Source organism: Oryza sativa, chromosome 5 (assembly GCF_034140825.1).
Source record: "Oryza sativa Japonica Group chromosome 5, ASM3414082v1".
NCBI classification, from domain to species: Eukaryota; Viridiplantae; Streptophyta; class Magnoliopsida; order Poales; family Poaceae; genus Oryza; species Oryza sativa.
Genome location: NC_089039.1, coordinates 22548710 through 22568068, shown reverse-complemented (window position 1 = coordinate 22568068; position 19359 = coordinate 22548710). Strand labels below are relative to the sequence as shown.

The 19359-nt window shown below is 48.2% G+C and overlaps 4 protein-coding genes across 8 annotated transcripts; 3 read left to right on the top strand and 1 right to left on the bottom strand.

The window, feature by feature from the left end:
• The first annotated feature begins 2000 nt into the window (after positions 1-2000).
• LOC9270549 (probable protein phosphatase 2C 49) lies at positions 2001-3930 on the top strand. Of its 2 annotated transcripts, none has more exons than XM_066310294.1 (4): positions 2001-2599; positions 2763-3107; positions 3182-3287; positions 3378-3930. In XM_066310294.1, the coding sequence occupies exons 1-4, from the start codon at positions 2375-2377 to the stop codon at positions 3764-3766; spliced, it is 1065 nt and encodes a 354-aa protein (XP_066166391.1). In that variant the 5' UTR covers positions 2001-2374; the 3' UTR covers positions 3767-3930. The 2 variants fall into 2 exon arrangements, with proteins under 2 accessions (XP_066166391.1, NP_001411440.1); NM_001424511.1 differs by having other exon boundaries at positions 2007-2646; positions 3378-3867.
• Positions 3931-4144: 214 nt separating this feature from the next.
• On the bottom strand, positions 4145-6487 carry LOC107278687 (uncharacterized). The gene is made up of 2 exons (XM_015782711.3): positions 6239-6487; positions 4145-4421 (listed from the first exon to the last, which is right to left on the bottom strand). Exons 1-2 carry the CDS (start codon positions 6416-6418, stop codon positions 4374-4376), a joined length of 228 nt encoding a protein of 75 aa, XP_015638197.1. The 5' UTR covers positions 6419-6487; the 3' UTR covers positions 4145-4373.
• A 2645-nt stretch (positions 6488-9132) lies between these two features.
• Positions 9133-14032, top strand: LOC107275700 (ultraviolet-B receptor UVR8). Of its 4 annotated transcripts, none has more exons than XM_015782212.2 (11): positions 9133-9504; positions 10248-10321; positions 10415-10499; positions 10577-10702; positions 10804-11040; positions 11137-11370; positions 11855-11898; positions 12858-13040; positions 13192-13282; positions 13482-13525; positions 13604-14032. In XM_015782212.2, the coding sequence occupies exons 1-11, from the start codon at positions 9267-9269 to the stop codon at positions 13724-13726; spliced, it is 1479 nt and encodes a 492-aa protein (XP_015637698.1). In that variant the 5' UTR covers positions 9133-9266; the 3' UTR covers positions 13727-14032. The 4 variants fall into 4 exon arrangements, with proteins under 4 accessions (XP_015637698.1, XP_015637697.1, XP_015637696.2 ...); XM_015782211.2 differs by having other exon boundaries at positions 11131-11370; XM_015782210.3 differs by having other exon boundaries at positions 10789-11040.
• A 3343-nt stretch (positions 14033-17375) lies between these two features.
• Positions 17376-18232, top strand: LOC112939093 (uncharacterized). The gene has a single exon (XM_026025866.2). The coding sequence runs from the start codon at positions 17488-17490 to the stop codon at positions 17758-17760; it is 273 nt and encodes a 90-aa protein (XP_025881651.1). The 5' UTR covers positions 17376-17487; the 3' UTR covers positions 17761-18232.
• The last annotated feature ends 1127 nt before the right edge of the window (positions 18233-19359 follow it).

Below are 19359 nucleotides of genomic sequence, written 5' to 3'. Positions count from 1 at the left end.
TCTCACAAAATAAATTAGAGTTGTGGAGCTGGATTTAGGCAGTTCCACAACTCCACTCTAGACCCAACTCTTGGAGCTAAATTTAGAAGTTGTAGCTATACCAAACAGGCATGTCTTTAATATTTCAAATCCCAATTTCATCACTTTATGTACTCCCAATAATTTTATTCTCTACTTTCACCAATGCAATGATTACTCGAAAAATAAATTTATTTTGAGATAAATGGAACAACATATAATATGGGACGGAGGAAGTAACACAGATAAATTGGAAGCCCATAAGCCCATTTAACTTGGCATTTCATCCAGGAATAAGTTCACCGGCCATCCCTCAACTTTACACCGAGTTTGTTTGATATCCCCTAACCGCAATACCAGAAAAAACTTTGTAAAACTGTCCAAAAAAAGGTCCCGAGGTAGTATAGAAGCCTGGTTTCGCTGATGTGGCATCCTAGTCAGAAAAAAAATAAAATAAATATGTGGGGCCCACATGTAAGTAGAGAAAATGGTGTGGGCCCCACATTTCTTTTTTTTCTTTTTCTCTCCTCTTCTCTCATGATTGTCTCGAGTGGGCGCGGCAGCAGAGGGGAGAGAGAGGCGGCCGGCGGTGGAGTGGCGGCAGCGGGAGAGGGAGAGAGAGGTGGTCGGTGCAAGAGGAGGAGAGGAGGCAGTCGGTGCGACGGCGAGCTCGGCGGCGGAGAGGAGGAGCGCACGGTGGGAGGGAGGAGAGGAGTGGCGCGCGTCGCTGTTTCCACTCTACCACTCGCCACCATGGAGCCGGTTGTCTCGGTCTCGTGCGTGCGGCGGCGGTCGCCGTTGTGGTTCACGGTGGACGGCGGTGTGGCGGAGGAGTAGCTGCTCCTGCTTTGGGCACCGGCAGACGGCACGATGGACGGCAGCGACGACAACAACCAGACGCGGGCAGCGCTCCTACGTGTGGAGGAGCTTGAGAACCTCCTCAGCGACGTGCCGCGGAGGCTGTCGCGGCTTGACACCAATCGCGGCATGCTCGAGGGGCAGATCGCCGCGGCGTCCCGCGGCCACAGAGTAGCTGTGCCATCTGCACGAGCAGCAACGGGGAGAGGGGGCTCGTCGGCCTCCCCTTCCCCCTCCTCCACGAGAAGCTGTCGCCGCCGCTGCCGCACGCGGTGGGGAAGGGAGCGACCGCCGCTGCAGCTCGTGGTGGGCGAGGGCGCCGATGCCGCATGCGGAGGGGAAGAGCGTCGCCGCTGCTGCTAGCGGTGGGGGAGGTCGCCCCCGCCGCACGCAGTGGGGAAGAGTGCCGCCGCCACCGCTGCCGGCGAGAAGAGAAGCAATGAGAGAGAAAGAGAAAGAAGAAAGAAAATGAAGAGAGATGTGGGGCCCACATCACTCTCTCACTTACATGTGGGGCCCACGTACTTTTTATATTTCTTTTGCTAACTAGGGTGCCACGTCAGTGAAACCACCCATATATACTATCATAAGACTTTGAGTGCACGGTTTGTGTGAGTTTAGGGGTAAATATTTCTGCTTTTGTGGTTAAGGGATTAAAAAACTCGCTGTTAAGGTGAGGGACCTCCGATGAACTTATTCATTTCATCCATCCTGGCTCAGTGAACAAGATTCGGCCCGCAGGCCACATGCCACGTGCTGCATCCTCCAACGTGCAACTGTGCCATGGGTCCCCCACGTAATTTCGTCCCCACATGACAGTGAGGTTAGCCACGAGATCAACGGTGTGATTACAAAGCCACACGATATTTGTGAGTCGCCGCGTCGGACGGACCACGTGGTTGGTAGGTGCGAGGCCCAACCTTTTAAATTCCCCTGTCGGCTCGCTGTCCCCGCCCACGCGGCGACGCCACGTGTCCCCACCGATCCCGCCGCTCGGCCGACAGGTGGGCCCCACTCATCCCAACCGCCAGCGGGTCCCCCCTCGCCCCTTCCACGTGGCCGCACCGCCGCGACGGACGCTCGTGTTCCCGCGAAGAAATTAAGCGAAGGAATGGGAGCTCGACACGGCTGTCTGCTGCCACCTCGCGCTCGCGCTCTCTGCTCCGTCGCGATTCGCCACCTCGCCCTCGTCTCGTTTTAGCGCCCCCCCGAGGGCGACGGCGACGGCGACGACGACGGCGACGCGCGGTGTTGCGACGAAATATCTATCGTGCGTGGGCTAGCGGCGGTGGCGTGACGTACGCGGGAGGAGAAGGGGGGAGGCGCTCGTGCTCGTGCGCGCGGCCGGCACGACGCCCCATGGCCGCCGAGATCTGCCGCGAGGAGGCGGCCAAGTCGATGCCGGCTGCGGCGGCCGGCGCCACGGCGATCGCCAGGCGGCGCCGTAGGGTGGAGGGCTTCCGCTTTGCGGCCGGCTCTCTCGAGCCGCCGCAGGAGGATGCTGACGCCGGTGTGGCGCGCTGCGGCAAGCGGCAGAGGGTGGCGGGCGCGCGTGCGGGCGCAGGCGCGGCGACCGCAGGCCCGTGCCGTCCGTCGGCCGGCGCGGAGTTCGGGTCCAGGTGGTGGCCGAGGTACGGCGTCACCTCCGTGTTCGGCCGGCGGCGCGAGATGGAGGACGCCGTGTCCATCAGGCCGGACTTCCTGCGGGGCTCCACCTCTTCCGGCAAGCACCACTTCTTCGGCGTCTTTGACGGCCATGGTTGCTCCCATGTATGCATGCGCGCACGCAAGAAACAGATTGCACACATGAGCCTATGACCAAATCCAGCAAATGCACGTCGAGCTGTGTTGCTAAGCGGAGCCCGTTCTTTAATTTGTGGCGTCAGGTCGCGAGGATGTGCCAGGACCGGATGCATGAGCTCGTCGTCGACGCGTACAAGAAGGCGGTCTCCGGCAAGGAGGCGGCGGCGGCGGCACCGGCGTGGAAGGACGTCATGGAGAAAGGGTTCGCGCGGATGGACGATGAGGCGACGATCTGGGCCAAGAGCCGCACCGGCGGTGAGCCGGCCTGCCGCTGCGAGCTGCAGACGCCAGCACGGTGCGACCACGTGGGCTCGACCGCCGTTGTCGCGGTCGTCGGTCCTAACCGCGTCGTCGTCGCCAACTCCGGCGACTCCCGTGCCGTCCTCTGCCGCGCCGGCGTCCCCGTCCCCCTCTCCGTCGACCACAAGGTAAGCAGCAAAGCACTAATCCAACGTCGTCTTCCTCGCTTGCTTCTGCGTATTCACCTCTCTGTTTGCTCCAGCCGGACCGGCCGGACGAGCTGGAGCGCATCAAGGCGGCGGGCGGCCGCGTCATCTACTGGGACGGCGCCAGGGTGCTCGGCGTCCTCGCCATGTCTCGAGCCATCGGTACGCGCTGCGTTCGCGCTTAGATCATTTTAAGTTTGGAGCAATTTGGCCGTGGTGCTTGACGCGGTGGCCGGCGGCGCGCGCATGCAGGGGACGGCTACCTGAAGCCGTACGTGACGTCGGAGCCGGAGGTGACGGTGACGGAGCGCGCCGACGACGATGAGTGCCTGATCCTGGCGAGCGACGGGCTGTGGGACGTGGTGACCAACGAGATGGCGTGCGAGGTCGTCCGGGCGTGCTTCCGGAGCAACGGCCCGCCGTCGCCGCCGGGATGCTCCCGCCCCAAAGCCGTGCTCCCGCCGCCCGCCGGCGCGTCAGGCGGCGGCGGCGGCGACGCCGTGGTGAAGGGGGTCGACAAGGCCGAGTCCGACAAGGCGTGCGCCGACGCGGCATTGCTTCTCGCGAAGCTCGCGATCGCCCGGCGGAGCGCCGACAACGTGAGCGTCGTCGTCGTGGATCTCCGCCGGCCGGTGCCGTGATCCGCCATTATTATTGGCTTATTCTCTTCCTCCTCTATTTTTTTTCACTTCTTCCCTCCTAATTTACTCCTGCGATCATCGTCGCAAAGAATTTACTTAGTGAGACCATCATGTCTCGTGTGATTGGTGGATGGTCAGAACAAGAAAATTAAAGCAATTTGCGACGTGGATTGAGGCGATCAGCGATTAGATAATTCGTCATCGCATCTCGATTAAACTGAACTTACGCAACCAACGAAGGACGGTTGGTTCGGCGATCTGTTCCTTCCGCCTCGAATGCATTTCCGACAGAACCATCTCACGTGTTTCTCTGTTGGAAACACTAATGAGTAATGAAAGCTTACCGGACATGCGTGATTGGTGCATGATCATGATCGTATTCGTTAAATCAAGCTTCTTTTTTTCCATGCTTCAATCACTCACTCAAGCTCAATTGAAGTGGACAACAGTATTCACTCCTATTGGAGTCCAACACGTTTACATAAGTAGCACTAATACTCCTATAATTACACACAAGAGAGGTTACATGTAGCTGACACACTGTCAGTCTGTCACTGTAACACAAGATCAGCTCCTCCAGTTACACATAGCTAATCAGTTAGCCTCATCACTCCTTCCGGCCGATGCCATGAGACATGTTGTAAATCCCGCGCCCCTGCACGCAAGCATACACGAAAACGCAGAACCAACAGCACGTCAATGCCTGGAGTGAAATCTCAATGCACGTCAATGCCTTCAAACTTTCAACTTTTTCATCACATCAAAACTTTCATACACAAATAAACTTCCAACTAAAACACGAGAACAAAATATTGACCTGTTTCCTCTCGTGTCGCCCCTCCCCCCACGGGCGACCGGGAGGCGACGACCTCACCGGCGCTCGTCTCCCCTTTCCTCCTCCTCTGCCTCGCCACCGCTCGAGCGGCTGCCGGCAAAGCTGCGCGGCCACAAGGACGGCGGCGGCGGGGCTTTGTCCTCGCGCTCGGGCATGGGAGGGGGACCTGCTCGAGGGCGGCGGAACTGGCCAGATCCGTGCCGCCGGCCGGATCTGGCGGTGGAGCAGCCGGCGGCGGGGTTGAGCGGTGCGGCGGCGGTGTCTGGTGGTGGTGGCAGCGGCGTCGAGGCGTTGGCGGCGGCGGCGGAGGAAACCGCCAGATCTGCGCCTGGATCTGGCGGGACGGCGACCGGCGGCGGCGTCTGGTGGCGGGGATGGCGACGACGGCGAGGGCGGCAAGGGGATGGCGTCGGTGAGGTGAACCTGGCCGCGCCGACGGCGGATCCAGCGCCCGGAGGTCTGGCGGTCGCGACGGTGGTGGCGACGAGTTCGCAGTGACGGCGGCGTGGGCTACCACGGTGGGCCGTCTGCGCCGTGTGTCGTCGAAGCTCGACGATAGAGACAAGGTGCGGGAGGATGACAAAATGGCGGCGGGGATGGAAGGGTAGCAGCGGCTGCTGTGGTGGCGGCGGAGGTGGCGAGGGGATGGCGTCGGTGTGGCGAACCTGGCCGCGCCGGCGGCGGAACCAACGCCGGAGGAGTCTGTTTGTCGCGGCGATGGTGGTGACGAGCTCGCGGCGACGGCGGCGCGGGCTACCACGGTGGGTGGTCTGCGCCGTGTGCCATTGGAGCTCGACGACGGCGAGAAAGGACGAGAGGATGGTGAGATGGCGGCGGGGATGGAAGGGCAGCAGTGGCTGTGGTGGTGGCGACCGTCACCACGGTATGGGGAGGCATGGCAATCTCGGACGGCTAGCGGGGGCATGGCAGACAGCCGCATCCGGCGGCGCACAGTGTTTAGAGGAGGGGTCGGAGGCCGGCTTGGCACAGAGAGACGCAGCCGATGGCAGCAGAGGCCGGCTCGGCGCGAGAGGCGCGAGCGGCGGAGATGGAGGCCGGTTTGGCGCGAGAGGCGCGGCCGATGGAGGGAAGCCGGATTGGCGCGAGGGGCGCGTCCGGTGGAGGAGGCCGGCTTGGCGCGAGAGGCGCGGCCGGCGGTGGAGGAGGCGACCTCGGCGCGAGGGAAGAGCTGCCGGTGGATGTGGGCGGTTTTTGGCGCATAAAGGCTGGCCGGCGGTGGGGCGCTGGTGCAGTGATCCCACATGGCGGCAGAGGTTGAGTGGTGGTGGATTGTTGGTCTAGCGGCGGTCGGTCACGCTTAGCGGCGGCCGGTCCGGTGCTAGCCTTCTCCCGGGCTTGTGTGTTGGCGCTGTCGGTGTGTGGGTGGTGGTATATTTTTTCTTTTTTCCTGGTTACGATCCTCCAGGGTTGTAATCTTGTAATTTTTTTCCTGCTCTATCAATAGAACTTCGCACCGTCTTGTGCGAGTCCTTCAAAAAAAAATAAACTTTCAACTTTTTCATCACATCGTTTCAATTTCAACCAAACTTCCAATTTTAGCGTGAACTAAACACACCCGAAGTTTCAGGTTTGGGAAGAAACGCGTCTCGAGTTTCAGGCTTTGATTCATGACTTACGACGAGGAACACGCTGGAGGCGGCGAGGGCGAGCGGGATGGCGACGGAGGCGATGGCGTCGTAGCGCCCCTTCAGGTACGTCGGCTTGTGCACGCTCTGGAAGTACCTCTGCTTCTCCACCAGCTTCTCCCTCGGCCGGAACGGCGGCTCCGGCGCCGCCGACGCCATCGACGACGACATGGCTGTTCACAAAAAAGACCAAACCAAAACCTGCTGCGACTTCAGTCTTCAGTACTACAAGAATACGATGATGAGTCGATCGAAGCGTCCTCCTTTAATATTGCAGCAAGGAAAGCATCCTTTAGCAGTGAAGGTCATCGAGTCGTCAGCTCGAAACTGCCAGAGCGCTCTCAACCACGGCGTTTCTAGGCCGTTCGATCCGATTAGAACATGGATCGCACGTCTCGGGGAGCCCAGAACGTTCTACAACGATTCAAGAGTATCAAGAGTAATACTCTGTGCTGATGTGATTCCTTATTTCCTTTTCAAATGAAACGTCCATGGGCTACTTCCTTTCGGAAGTTGGCCTATCTTGGCCCGTTGATGCTTTGGTTGGAAATGCCAAAGCGATCTTGTGACAAGATGGCGCATGGATCAAACGCCAAGTGATCATATCGATTAATTCTAGCTTGTTCTTGAATTCTCGTAGCTTTGAATTAGATTTTCGTTCCTCCGAGAATTATCTAGAAAGAGGCGTCTAATTGAAGTTTTATTACTGTTGAATATTAGTACATCACCTGTCTTAAAACATAATGATTTTGATTGAATTAGATATATTCCAGTAGTTTAGATTCGTAATATTATAATATATCATATCTAACTAAAATCTTTTATATTTTAGGACATATTAAATAATACTCTTCAAGGGCATATAATTACCCTCGCAGGCTCTATTTATCGAAGAGGTTGGTCTCTACGATTGTATCTTATAGTCAACAAGCTCCAAGGCGTAGACGGCGACGCCCGCGAGCGTTGTTTCCTCCCTCGAGGCGTCTTTTTATACCTTCATGTTCTATCGTGTTACGGTTTCTCTGGAAATCCGAGCCAATCTCTAGTTTGGCCCTGCTTTGACACCTAAGGAGGGCCTTCGGGAAGTTGGAGTTGTTGCGTCGAGGCGGTCGACGAGCTTAGCAACGATGGCCCGAGTTGAATTCCGTCTCTTGTGTTTCGTTCTAGTATGGGGTTACAAGCTTTTAGGCTACAAGGTTTGTCGATTTGGCCAGGCCTTGCTTTAACGAGACTGGTGGTCGCGAAGTTGGAGCTGCGACGTCGGTGGGGCTCGACGTGTGGCAACGATGACATGAGCCTAGTTGATTTGTGCTTTGGCATGGGCTAGGTTGCTGTCCTGACCCTAGTGTTCTTGACGAAGTCGGAGTCGCCCAAGTTTTGATATGATGACGATAACGTTGCGTATTTGCCAATGTTTGGGAAACTTGTTTTCTTTTCAGCTTGTTGCATGTTCATGTGAACTTTTTTTGTTGAGTGTTGAGCCTGGTTGTCCTGCTCTCGTTTCTTTGGTAGCTTAGTTTAGCTGGTGGAATGTCTCGATAGCCATGGTTTTTGCCCAGTTTTCCTAATTAATTGTGCATTGTATGGTTTGGTCCCATTCTCTTCTTAAAATGGAACACTTCTTTTTTTATATAAAACATCGGCAACGCCCTGACTGTTCAAAAAAAATAGTAGCTTCAAATTATCTATAGTTAATTTAATAGCCAATTCATATAATAGTTAGCTATAAACATATAACACTACTAATACCTAGTCTCATCTGTCATATACACGTTGTGTATTGAAGTCTGTGCTGCAGCTAGTTACAAATCTGTAGCCTGCTGCTTTTCTCTTTCCTTTTTTATCTGCTCAATATATGTTTATAGTTAGTTTATAGTATGCTATTGTACCTGCTCTTACTCCACACCGTACCGTAACATTTTAGAATCGAAAATTTTCCCGCATTTAAAATGCTCATTTCGAAACGCTTCAGCAATGCATTCAACATGGTTCGTGCTAGGGTAGCATTTCAACAGTACATTTATGTGCATTTCGGACTAAAATTCGCATACCTAATACGACATTTATTACGTACTCGTAACAACAGTGCTACTTTAGCGACTCGTAATAGCAGGATCAGCTCCTCTCGTACTCCGTAGCTTATACCCGAGAGACCGAGAGTCAAGAGGCATAGAGTTAAATCAGCGATTATACTTTTTTTTCCCCTTACGTGAGCTGCAGCCACTGTGATACACTGATACTTAACGGGGCGTTTTGGTTTGATACCAAAGTGTTATCATACCAATTTTTTTAGTATAAATAGTAAATGTGATGATTTGGTTTGAAGACAAATGTTTGGTAATACTTATACTTAATTTGGCATAATACTAGAATATTTTTTACCATAATTTAAAATTTATCTCTCAATTAGCATAAATTCAAAGACACACATTTACAATTCCACCTATCAAAATATTAGTAGCGCCAAAACTTGACTAGAGTTTGACACTAACAACTTATTAGTAGGGTACAAAACCATACAAGTCCAACATTTCTTTAAGCCAAATCACCGTCCTAATCCGAACATGCCCACACTTAAAAAATTGGCGGGTGCTACTGTCACAGCCAGCCACGTCTTCGTGGGTCCCACCCTCCCAACGACTCCCCGGTGGTCCCCACGCGGTGCCACTCCGACACGTCACTCTCCTGGCCCACCACAACCCCCCCCCCCCCCCCCTCAACTGGCCCTTCCAGAACCTTCCACCCAACTACTGGCCAGGAGCGCCCCTCCCCGATCCATCGGCCCAGCGCGCGCCACGTCGCCCCGGATTCCACGCCGGCGTCCGACGTGGCGCCCCTCCCCACGACGAAACTGATACACAAACCCCCAAAAACCTCGCGCACTCACCGGTCGCCGCCAACCAAACACACGCTTTCGGTGCTCGCGCGAGCGAGCGAGCGAGCGAGAGAGATCGAGAGGAGAATCGAGAGCGAGAGTGAGATCGAGGGAGAGAGGGGGGGTTTGGGTTGGGAGGAGGAGATGAATGGAGGAGGAGGAGGGGGAGGGGAGGGGGAGGAGATGGAGGAGGATGGGGGAGGCGCGGGGAGGAGGAAGGAGCGGGTGGTGCTGATGTGGGGGTACCTGCCCGGGGTGTCGCAGCAGCGGTCGCCGCTGCTGGGGCCGGTGCCCGTGAGGATGCCGGACGCGGCCGCGGCGGCCGGTGATGCGTGGAGGGATGTGGCCGGCGGCGGGTGCGGCTTCGCGATGGCCGTCTCCGGTGATGTTGCCTTTCTCTCTCGTTCCTGTGCTTCCATTGCTTGATGTTATCGTTGCGTTCGAGTTCGTTCGATCTGTGGCACCAAGAGGGTCGTGGGAGATCTAGTAGGGTGCTGGTGTGGTTTGTGTGAGGTTTTTATTATCGGGGATGATTAGCGTGCAGTGGTTTAGTAGTTAGTTGTGCGGATTTTTGTGTATATGGTGGGTTCCATGAAAACGCGAGTATAAAATTGGATAAAAAAGGTCTTAAGAATCTGAGTGATTGTCTGTGAATTGATTGGTGAGCAGCTTAGTGCCGGGTGTTCAGTTATTGCCGATTTTTTTTTCTGGATAGGTGGTTGATGAGGGTGGAATGTGCTGTATGACTATTTTCCTGATTGGTGGTTGATCAGGGTGGAATATGCTGTCTGACTAAGTTGTGATTGATAGTGCAAGCAGCTAGTGATTTCGACTTTTTTTTTTGGTCGAGCGACAGAGAATATCAGAACACTGTTTTGCCCCGTATTGTGTTGTGGGAATGTGTTATGTGATATTGTCAGCTAGTGTATTTTTGTGGAATTGCTTTTAGTTAGACTAATTTTCCATAACAACTCCATTACTCCAAGGATTATTCTATGTTTTTAGGTAGTTCTGTCAACCATTAGAAGATTGCATTTTTGCTTGGTCGGATTGTGTGCTATTAGCGTTTTACTCCGTACGTCAACTGAGCTTGACACTGACACAGCTTGTATCTGCCTGATGCAGAGCAAGGAAAACTCTTCACTTGGGGCTCTACCGATGATATGGGACAAAGTTACGTGACTGCTGGGAAGCATGAGGTATCTCTGTACCTTTGGGCTAATTGTTTGTTTCCAACGTGTTCTTGATAAACTTATAAACTGTTACTGAAGTAAACATCTTGTTCCTCTCAGGAAACTCCGGAGGCATTTCCTCTTCCTAGTGATATTGCAATTGTAAGGGCTGACGCTGGATGGGCACATTGTGTTGCAATAACAGGTTGTGTATTGATCCATGCATTTTAGTGAAAACTGCACATAACTTTGCATTACACTGATTGAATTCCACTCAAGCAGGTAAAGGTGATGTCTACACATGGGGTTGGAAAGAATGCGTTCCAACTGGAAGGGTCATTGCAGACCATTCTGCAACTGGGGCTATGGATTGTGATAAAAGGCAAAGTGGGGTTGCCACTGACCAAGGTGGTGGTGCTTACTACTTATTTCTTTACAGTTCTACATAAAAAATATAAGCTTTTCTACATCCGTTGTTTACAGAGGTAATATAGGAAACTCGATTACAGTGAGCCCCAGGTCAAAGGTGTCTAGGACAAGCACCAAGGCAGCATCTGGTCCTGCTGAAAGCCGAAGTTCTGAGGATAGCACAAAGCGACGGAGGTTATCTTCATCGAAACACGGGGCTGAAAGTGAATCATCTAGTGATGAAAATCTTTCAGCACCACCTTGTGTTGTGACATTTAATACAGGAGTGAAGATAGTGGAAGTAGCTGCAGGTGGCCGTCATACATTAGTGCTGTCAGGTAACTTATATTGGGCGTTTACTGCTGTATTCTCTTCACACTCAACTAGGTTAGGTAAGCATGCTGATCAGCGAAATATTTTCTCCAAAGCTTCAGATTTTGGTCAGGTCTGGGGTTGGGGCTATGGTGGGGAAGGACAACTAGGTTTAGGCTCTAGGATCCGGACAGTTTCCTCCCCACATCCCATACCTTGTGTTCAATCGGCGTTCTACAGCAAGGACCGTACAGGAATTGTGATGGGTAGCAGAACTTTGGAAGGAACAAATGATAGAGCAGCAACTTGCGTGAAAGCAATTGCCTGTGGAGGCCGTCATAGTGCTGTGGTGACAGGTCAGACTCTACTGTACTCAACCTCTTTGAATCAAGTTCCTCTTATTTTCTTTATTTCTCTTTTATTCATACTAAAGTAATGTCAATCGTCATTCATATATTATGCCGATGTTTTGGGCCCTGAACATTTTCAGTTGTGTTAAAAATTTAGAATCCATTTTTTTTGTTCCTGGCATATTAACTATCAATCATCTAGACTGATGTGATTTAGTGTTTAAGATGCCCAGCACTCTGAGATAATGCCTGACATCATATTATTCGGTGGGCAAACTTGGAAGTAGTTTCAGCACTGCTCACTCTAGAGTTACAAAGTGCAAACCAAATTGTGTGATGACTTCTTAGAAGACATTCAGCCAAAATAACATTAACCCAATGATAAAGGAATCACCTTCTATTTTCCACTTTCCGGGATACAATCTAAATCATACATGCTAAATAAAATTTTCTTCTGTTGCATTTCTTGACAATCAACTTATTCTTGCAGATTCAGGAACACTTCTTACATTTGGATGGGGATTATATGGACAGGTTTGTTTTACTTTGTTGCATCCTTTCGTTCCATCCTGGATTTTGCAGATTTGTTAGCTTTACTGTTGCATGCATAAGACTAAGTTTCACCAATAATTTTGAACTTGTCTTGGATGAACGTTTACCTTTATGAAATCATTAAACTTTCTGTTAGTCTATTCTGCTTGGTATGTTGATTGAAATAGTTGTTATAATAACTGATTGGTTGTAAAGAGTCATGCTGCGAGTTCTGTGACTGTAAAATATCCTTTTGTGCATTAAAAAAAACCTGTAATCTAGGCCAGCTCAACCATTAGTCATGGTATACCAAATATGTGAACTGGTTATAAATTGTGTTTGATTTTGATTTTCATATTTTTATACAAACCACCTCCTGTTTTGTAATAACTTTGCTGAGAGGTCCAGTCCAACCATACGAATAGAGTCATCATCCAGATCAACTGTATTGACAAGGGTTCTATTTAGACAATGTACCCCCCCCCCCCCCCCCAAAAAAAAAAAGTGTAGGTTTACCCGGTAAGAACGACTAAAGGTTGCTGGAATTAAGTGGGGTGTTGCTTAGTTTCATCAACAGCGGCTGCTAGTAATTAAATGGGTAGCCTGGAGAGAATACAGTCCAGTATACGAAGTAATAATCTTGTTGGGCCTGTTGAGCCTTCACATGGAAACGAGAAACACTTGACTGGTGCAGTAACACGTGTTCTGAAAGAGTTGAGATAATAATGTGTTGGGCCTTTGGACTAGCACATGGAAATGAAAACATTTGACTGGTGCAGTAACCAGTGTTTTAAAACAGTACTAAGTACAAACTATTGGGGGCGTTCAGATATGCATTTTGTTAATCTGGTGGAGAAGCTTGTTTTTTAGTATGTACTGTTGCCCGTAGAGCTTCTTGTCAACGTTATTCACTGTTGTATTTTTTTTAAACATTATTCACTGTTGTATCCCCTTTTGTTCAGTGTGGACAAGGGAACACGGATGATATTTTAAGCCCAACGTGTGTTTCGGCTATTATGGGAGTGAAGATACAACGTGTAGCAGCTGGGCTATGGCATACTGTATGTACATCTGCTGATGGTGATGTATATTCCTTTGGAGGTAACCAGTTTGGGCAGCTGGGAACTGGATCAGATCAAGCTGAGGTAGAATTCTAATCTTCAGGCACCTCATACTAGGATAATGTAGATTTGTCCTGTTGACAATCTCTTCCACTTCCAAAAATCTATACTGCATTGATACTAGTTTTAGAAATAAAAATGATCAATTAATGCCAGGACCATCAATCTTATGCAGATTGTTCCAAAGTTGGTAGAAGCCTCGAAATTGGAAAATAATCATGCAAGAGGTGTTTCGTGTGGAGCCCGACACAGTGCAGTCATAACAGGTACACTCCTGGCTCTATTCTGCATTTCCTTCAATTGATAGAGTTTTGCTCTCTCTTGGAATGTGCTTCATCCAGCATTTTGTGTTGTACTATGAACGTTGTACCCTTAAGGTCCCATACATTTATTTCCAAAGGTTCAATTTGTACTCAAATGGTTTGCACACTGTAATTTAACAGGAATTTTTTTTTTTTTTTGCAGATAAAGGAGATGTCTTCTGCTGGGGTTGGAACAAGTACGGTCAGGTAGGCCTTCTGCTCTTTGTCCAAATCTGTCAATGGAACTCATCGAACCATGTCTGAAACTTTTAATTGTGCCAACAGCTTGGTTTGGGCGACTCAACAGACAGAAACGTACCATGCCAAGTGCCCGTGGAAGCGTACAACCCGCTAAACGTTTCATGCGGTTGGTGGCACACGTTGGTTCTCGCGGAATATCCTACCTGATGAAAGATTGAAGATGCATGCTTTCGGTTCTCCTAGGAATTTGGTAGGTTTGAGGTCTGTCTGTCCATGCTGCCCGACTGCCCCAATGCGCATACATGGCAGTGCTTGCAATATCATTCTTTTCATTGTCTTTTTACAATGCAATGTAAACAAGCTTGTGTTGCTGTGCATATGCAAAGAGTAGCAACTAGAAGTAATAACCTCTGTAGACCTTGTTGAACGCTAGGGTGAATGTATGATGCTCTGTTGTTGTACATAAAACGGTTACAAAAGCAACTAACATAGTAGAAACTACACAGTGCTTCATGTTGACTCCCAGAGATATATAGTTAGGAGTTGTTATGCTTGACGTTGATTTTCCCTTTTTTTTGTTTTATATATGGACAGTTGTCTAACAAATACAAACTACCAAATCAAAGTGGAGTTAAACAAACGCCATGTGTTCCTCTTTCAGTAGAACATGAAAAAGCATTTCATTCAACATAGGCCCTTTATTTTATTTTATTTAACACGAACACTGCTCTACGTACTTAATAAAGTCTTATAAACAAATAAATTCTTATAAAGAAAATTCAACCATTTGATTTAACTAAATAGGAGCTACAAGAAATATAGATTTACTCATAGCATGCTACTTTAGTGCTGTAAGAGTTTCGCAATTAAATTTCTCTATGTATAGCCTTTTCCTTTGAGCAATTTTGAAAGAGGCCTTTTTGATCATCTATGAACTATTGTATGCAGAGCTGCATCTTAAATTTGCGGTTTGCAGACTCCTACGAATGAAAAAAACTCCATAGGAGACTTTAAGGGCTCCTTTGATTCAAAGGAATTATGAAAGAATTTTATAGGATTGAAATTCTATAGGAAATTTTTCTATGTAGTCATTTGATTCAAAGGATTGAAGTTTTTCAAATTATATAAAATTCTTATGGAATGGCTCATTGCATATAGGTTTTGGAGGAAATTTAGTAGGAGGTCTAACCTTTTGGAAAAAAAAAACTTTTAAGTCTATCTCTCTTATTCGATTTCTATGTTTTTCCTGCGCTCCAATCAAACGATCATTCCTGTGTCTTGCAATCCTCTGTTTTACCATTACATTTCTGTCAGGATCATGTGTTTTTCTTATTCCTCCGTTTTTTTATTCTAAGATTCAAAGGGGCACTAAAAGGGGAAGCCTTTAGAGCTCTTGGTTCCGCAATGCCTCCTTTGTGCAATCCTAGTGTTCACAAAATCATCCACTGATTGAAAACCGCTCCTAAGTGGTTTTTATCATTTCTCATGAAAACTCCTACACAAATTGCCAAAAAGAAATAAAAATCAGTCTAATTTTTTGAATTTAAACGGTTTGTCAACTCAAGCTAGATCAAAACCTTAAACTTGTAGAATATTGAATAGTTTTCTTTGGTTTTGTGAACCTTGCTCCATCCCTATGTGGTCATGCTTGCCTTATTTTCTAATGCAGTAGAGAGTACTCTCTCCATACAAAAGTTTTAAGCATATTTTATTTCCTGGTTTTACAAATCAGATAGTTATATTTGTAGTCTTCTTCTATCAAATACTTAAATGAAGAGGTTCAGGTTGTGTAATGATAGATTAAATTGTTAACCAGATTTAGTCATCTTAATAGTTAATACTCGCTAGTTGCATACATGCGTACAGACATACAATGCTTGGTTTTGTTGTATGTGAAATAAGTTACTCCCTCCGTCCCCTAATATAAGGGATTTTGATATTTTGCTTGCACTGTTTGACCATTCGTCTTATTTTAAAAAATTAGAATTATTATTTATTTTATTTGTGACTTACTTTATTATCCAAAGTACTTTAAGCACAACTTTTTATTTTTGGTCAAACAGTGTAAGTAAAATGTCAAAAATCCATTATATTAAGGAACGGAGGGAGTAATTTCTTATTGATCTGAACGATAAAATAAACACGTGACTTCTGGATGAAGTGAATAGTACACTAGTGCCTTTCCTTGGCTTCATCCCAGATGAGCCCTTTGTCGCCGTTAGACTGGGATAACTGTTTCACACCTGCAGTCCGTTTCATGTATCTGTTACATAACTGTTTCTTCCATCCTCCATCCATCAGCCAACATCCAACAGGCAGTATCCGGCGTCCTGGTAAAGCCTATAGAGCCTAAAAAATATATCTGCAAGTCGCCTAGGATGCAACTTCCTCAGTTCGTCCTCCCGTTTTTGGTGCCGAGTCGACGTCGAGTTCGACCGCCAAAAAGTACCAACTATCTGCATTTTCCGGCAGCGCCAACAGAAAAACCTTGTCCACCAACGGATCACCCACGGGATAATCATTCCTACTACTCGCGAAACTGTCGCTCTTAAGTCCTAAGTTGGTAGATCAGATAACGGCATGTGGATTGTGGAGATAACTGTTTCAGGCACAGTATGCTGGATATCAAAGAAAGCGGCCGTATGCAATCTTGATGCGAAATCTCAAGCCTGGGGTTTTACAAACGACGGGCATATCCGGTTTTAGCTGAACTCAGGGCTCAGAACCTAGGAATGCAAAATAGTTTTGAAATTCTAAATTTTCAGAAGAATCTGTTTTTTTCAGTATAAAAAAGATTGAATAGGTTTTCACTGAATTTGAACCATTTTTATTTTCTAAAGCTAAACAAATTCAGGTAGACCCAATGTTTCGGGAATTTTGAACCGAAATTGTGAACCTAGCTGAATTCTGTGGTCTCTTGATCCCAATCTAAATACAGTTAGTTGGGACAAACACATCAGTGCCAATTTTAAAATGCCATCTAGCTTCTCAGATGCAGCTATCCAGGTAAAAGATAAATCAGCTTGTTGCTGACACAGCACAACTGGCAGCCGATGAAATATCCATCCGTATGAACTGTCGTCTGATCGGCATCTTCCGTCTTCCAGACGATCAAATAAACAAGAGTACAAAACCTATCCTCTTACTTTAAGCTGGTCAATTCTGCAGTCGTCCTTCCATTCTTCTCTCTTAGCCACACGAACTGCAAATTTTTCTTTACTCTAATCATCCTTGGTATGCAACAACTCAAAAACAAGTGATTCAGAAGTCATCACCTGAATTGATTGATTGCCTTGGCTTAACCTGGCAGAGTCGGCTGGAGTGACGCAAGTCGAAGCGAAAATTCTTGTTTTCCAACCGATTACGCCACCGGAAAACATGAGATTAAAAAAAAAACTTCATCTTGATGCTCAATCATGATCTGAAAGAGGGAGCTTTCTTTTCTTTTGTAGCAGGTAACCCATATATGCATGCTTCCAAGGGTTAAATTTGAGAAAAAGAAATCCCTGCACTCACCACATCACTGTCCACCTGTAAAACTCGCCTTCTAAGACTGAAACACCCATTGCGTTCAAGTCTTGGCCTCTTTTTTGCAGGAAATATCCCAGTGCACAAACCCTATTTATTAACAAGATAAAACCTGAAAGCCATCCCTGTGTCTCTGAACATGACACATTTAATTCAGAGTTAAGCTCAAGTCTGTCAAGAGGAAAATTAATAATTGCATTAGCATATTGCCTAGCTATAATACTAGTAGTTTCAGTTAGATCCTTGACAAGTACTCCATTTTGGTCTCTATCCAGTTCAGGCTTCTTTCCCTCCCTTTTTAAGCCCACATCACCTTCCATTGCCACCCAAAGAAAACCTCTCTCTCAAGTGTCCTAACAACTTCTCTCCATCTCTCTGAAGCCAGCAAATTAAACTCTCTTTCTGAAAATTTCAGTACAGAGCTTCTGAAGATTCTGATCATGGAAGGCTTCATCCCGTTCATCTACAAGGCCATCGTGCAGTACAGGAAAGAAGGGCAGGTCTCCGTCGGTGACCTCTTCTTCGACGAGCCGTCGCCGTCGTCCTATTTCCGCCTCCCCGGCGACTCCGGTCGGTACCAGCAGCAGCAGCAGGCGGCGATGAGCGTCCTCTTCTCTCAGGCGACGACGGCTGATTCCGACGCGGTGGCGCCGCGTCGGTCCCCGCTGCGGTGCACGGTGCATCACCGTCGGCCGGCGACCGCAACACCATGAATCATATCATGGTGATGGAAGTGCAAGGTGGCAACTGGCAACAGAAGAAATTAAGCAACTCAAATGGAAGCAAAGCAAGTGAAGACTTGCTTAGGTGGTAGGAATGGAGGTTGGTAGATTAATTGTGGTATGCATGCAGATTGAGCAACTGTGAATATTATACTAGCATAAGTTGCAGTATATGTTACTGTTTTTTTTCTATTTCTTTTCTTTTTAGATTGTGATTTGTGAAAATGTGCAGAAATGATGCATGGGTGCAAGTTCTCCCAAGGAGATCTCTGCACCATAATTAGAGTGGAAAGTTGAGAGTTGTGTATAGTGCCATCGAGGAATATGGCAATAAAAAAAGTGTGTACATGTACAAAGCACGTATATATACATGCATGGTTGCCAAAAAAAAGAGAGAGGAAAGTGTTAAAATTGTATCCTATAGAATCTTAGTTCTTCAATCTAGTTCATGCTGCAATCTTAACATTGGGCTTCAATCTACCCAAGCACAATACGTTCATTAAAATTATCTTAGAAATGAGAATTAATGAAACCTCTGGTTCCATAGGTTCTTGACCTTTTGAATAAGGTCAGACAATTACAATTTTTAAAATATTTAGTTTGAAGATACTATAGCATGATGTATAATTTAGTATTAAAAAGTATTTTTAATAAAATTATATATTTATTCAACTCTTTACATAATATAAAACAAAATCGTCATCAAAGATATATTTTAGAGGCCATATCATTATCTAAAACATCAAGGATTATGAACCTGGACGGAGTAGTAAACCAAATCCAGCTGAACAGAAGAACTAGGCCGGGCCGTCGTAGTAGGCCTTGGCGCCGTGCTTGAGGGCCTGCTGCGGCGGTTGCACGCTGTCCCGGAGCACACGTAGCGGTCGCGGCCGCTGCGCTTGTGCGGGGCCTCCTCGCCCAGCCTCTGCCCTGCCCGCAGCCGCGCGGTGAGGTCGTCGGCCAGGAGGGAGCGCGGCGTCGGCGTCGAACCCCCTGTCAGGAGCATAGGAGGGAAATGGAATTCTGGACCAAATTCAGACAAGGGAATTCAGAGAAGTTCAGAATGTTCAGAGAACGATTCAGAAGTGAAGTAATGAATCCAACGGCAGTGGAGAAAAAAAAGGGAGATCGGATGGACGAGATCACTTGGGGACCACTGTAGTTGTCATTTTTCATTTTTAGCAGGAATCACGCTTCAGATGCTGTTTTGATGCTACTTTTCTTGTCTTTATGTTTTTACAGCTGGATGTAATGCTTGAATTGTAAGCTACTAATGGAGGCCTTTGGCCCTGGAGAAGAACAGAACGCAAACTACAATTTACTTTGTCTTAGGATTAGCTAAAGTAGCTTAGAACCCTAAAATCGCTGCTCTGTTTTCCCTTGTTTCTTCCATTTCGCACTCAGGGTCTTGACAGAGGTATCAGAGCAAGCACGATTCTTGGCTCTTGATCTTGTCCGGTGAGGGTTGGTGGAAGGCGGCGGTGAGATCCATCGTAAAATTCCTGAACCCGGGCAGAATCAATCCGGAGGCGTGGTGGTGTTCTTGGTTGCTCGAGCAAGGGTTTGGGAGCCACCAAGGTGTGTGCCCCT

Bases quoted from the DNA above. Each gene is read 5' to 3' on its own strand.
- LOC107275700 (XM_015782208.2), top strand. From the start codon at position 9,267: ATGAATGGAGGAGGAGGAGGGGGAGGGGAGGGGGAGGAGATGGAGGAG. The intron at 11,041-11,130 runs GTAACTTATATT...TTTTCTCCAAAG, and splicing joins TCATACATTAGTGCTGTCAG to CTTCAGATTTTGGTCAGGTC. The intron at 13,041-13,191 runs GTAGAATTCTAA...AATCTTATGCAG, and splicing joins CTGGATCAGATCAAGCTGAG to ATTGTTCCAAAGTTGGTAGA.
- LOC107278687 (XM_015782711.3), bottom strand. From the start codon at position 6,418: ATGTCGTCGTCGATGGCGTCGGCGGCGCCGGAGCCGCCGTTCCGGCCG. The intron at 4,422-6,238 runs GTAAGTCATGAA...GCTTGCGTGCAG, and splicing joins CCTCCAGCGTGTTCCTCGTC to GGGCGCGGGATTTACAACAT.
- LOC112939093 (XM_026025866.2), top strand. From the start codon at position 17,488: ATGGAAGGCTTCATCCCGTTCATCTACAAGGCCATCGTGCAGTACAGG.
- LOC9270549 (NM_001424511.1), top strand. From the start codon at position 2,236: ATGGCCGCCGAGATCTGCCGCGAGGAGGCGGCCAAGTCGATGCCGGCT. The intron at 3,108-3,181 runs GTAAGCAGCAAA...TGTTTGCTCCAG, and splicing joins CCCTCTCCGTCGACCACAAG to CCGGACCGGCCGGACGAGCT. The intron at 3,288-3,377 runs GTACGCGCTGCG...GCGCGCATGCAG, and splicing joins CGCCATGTCTCGAGCCATCG to GGGACGGCTACCTGAAGCCG.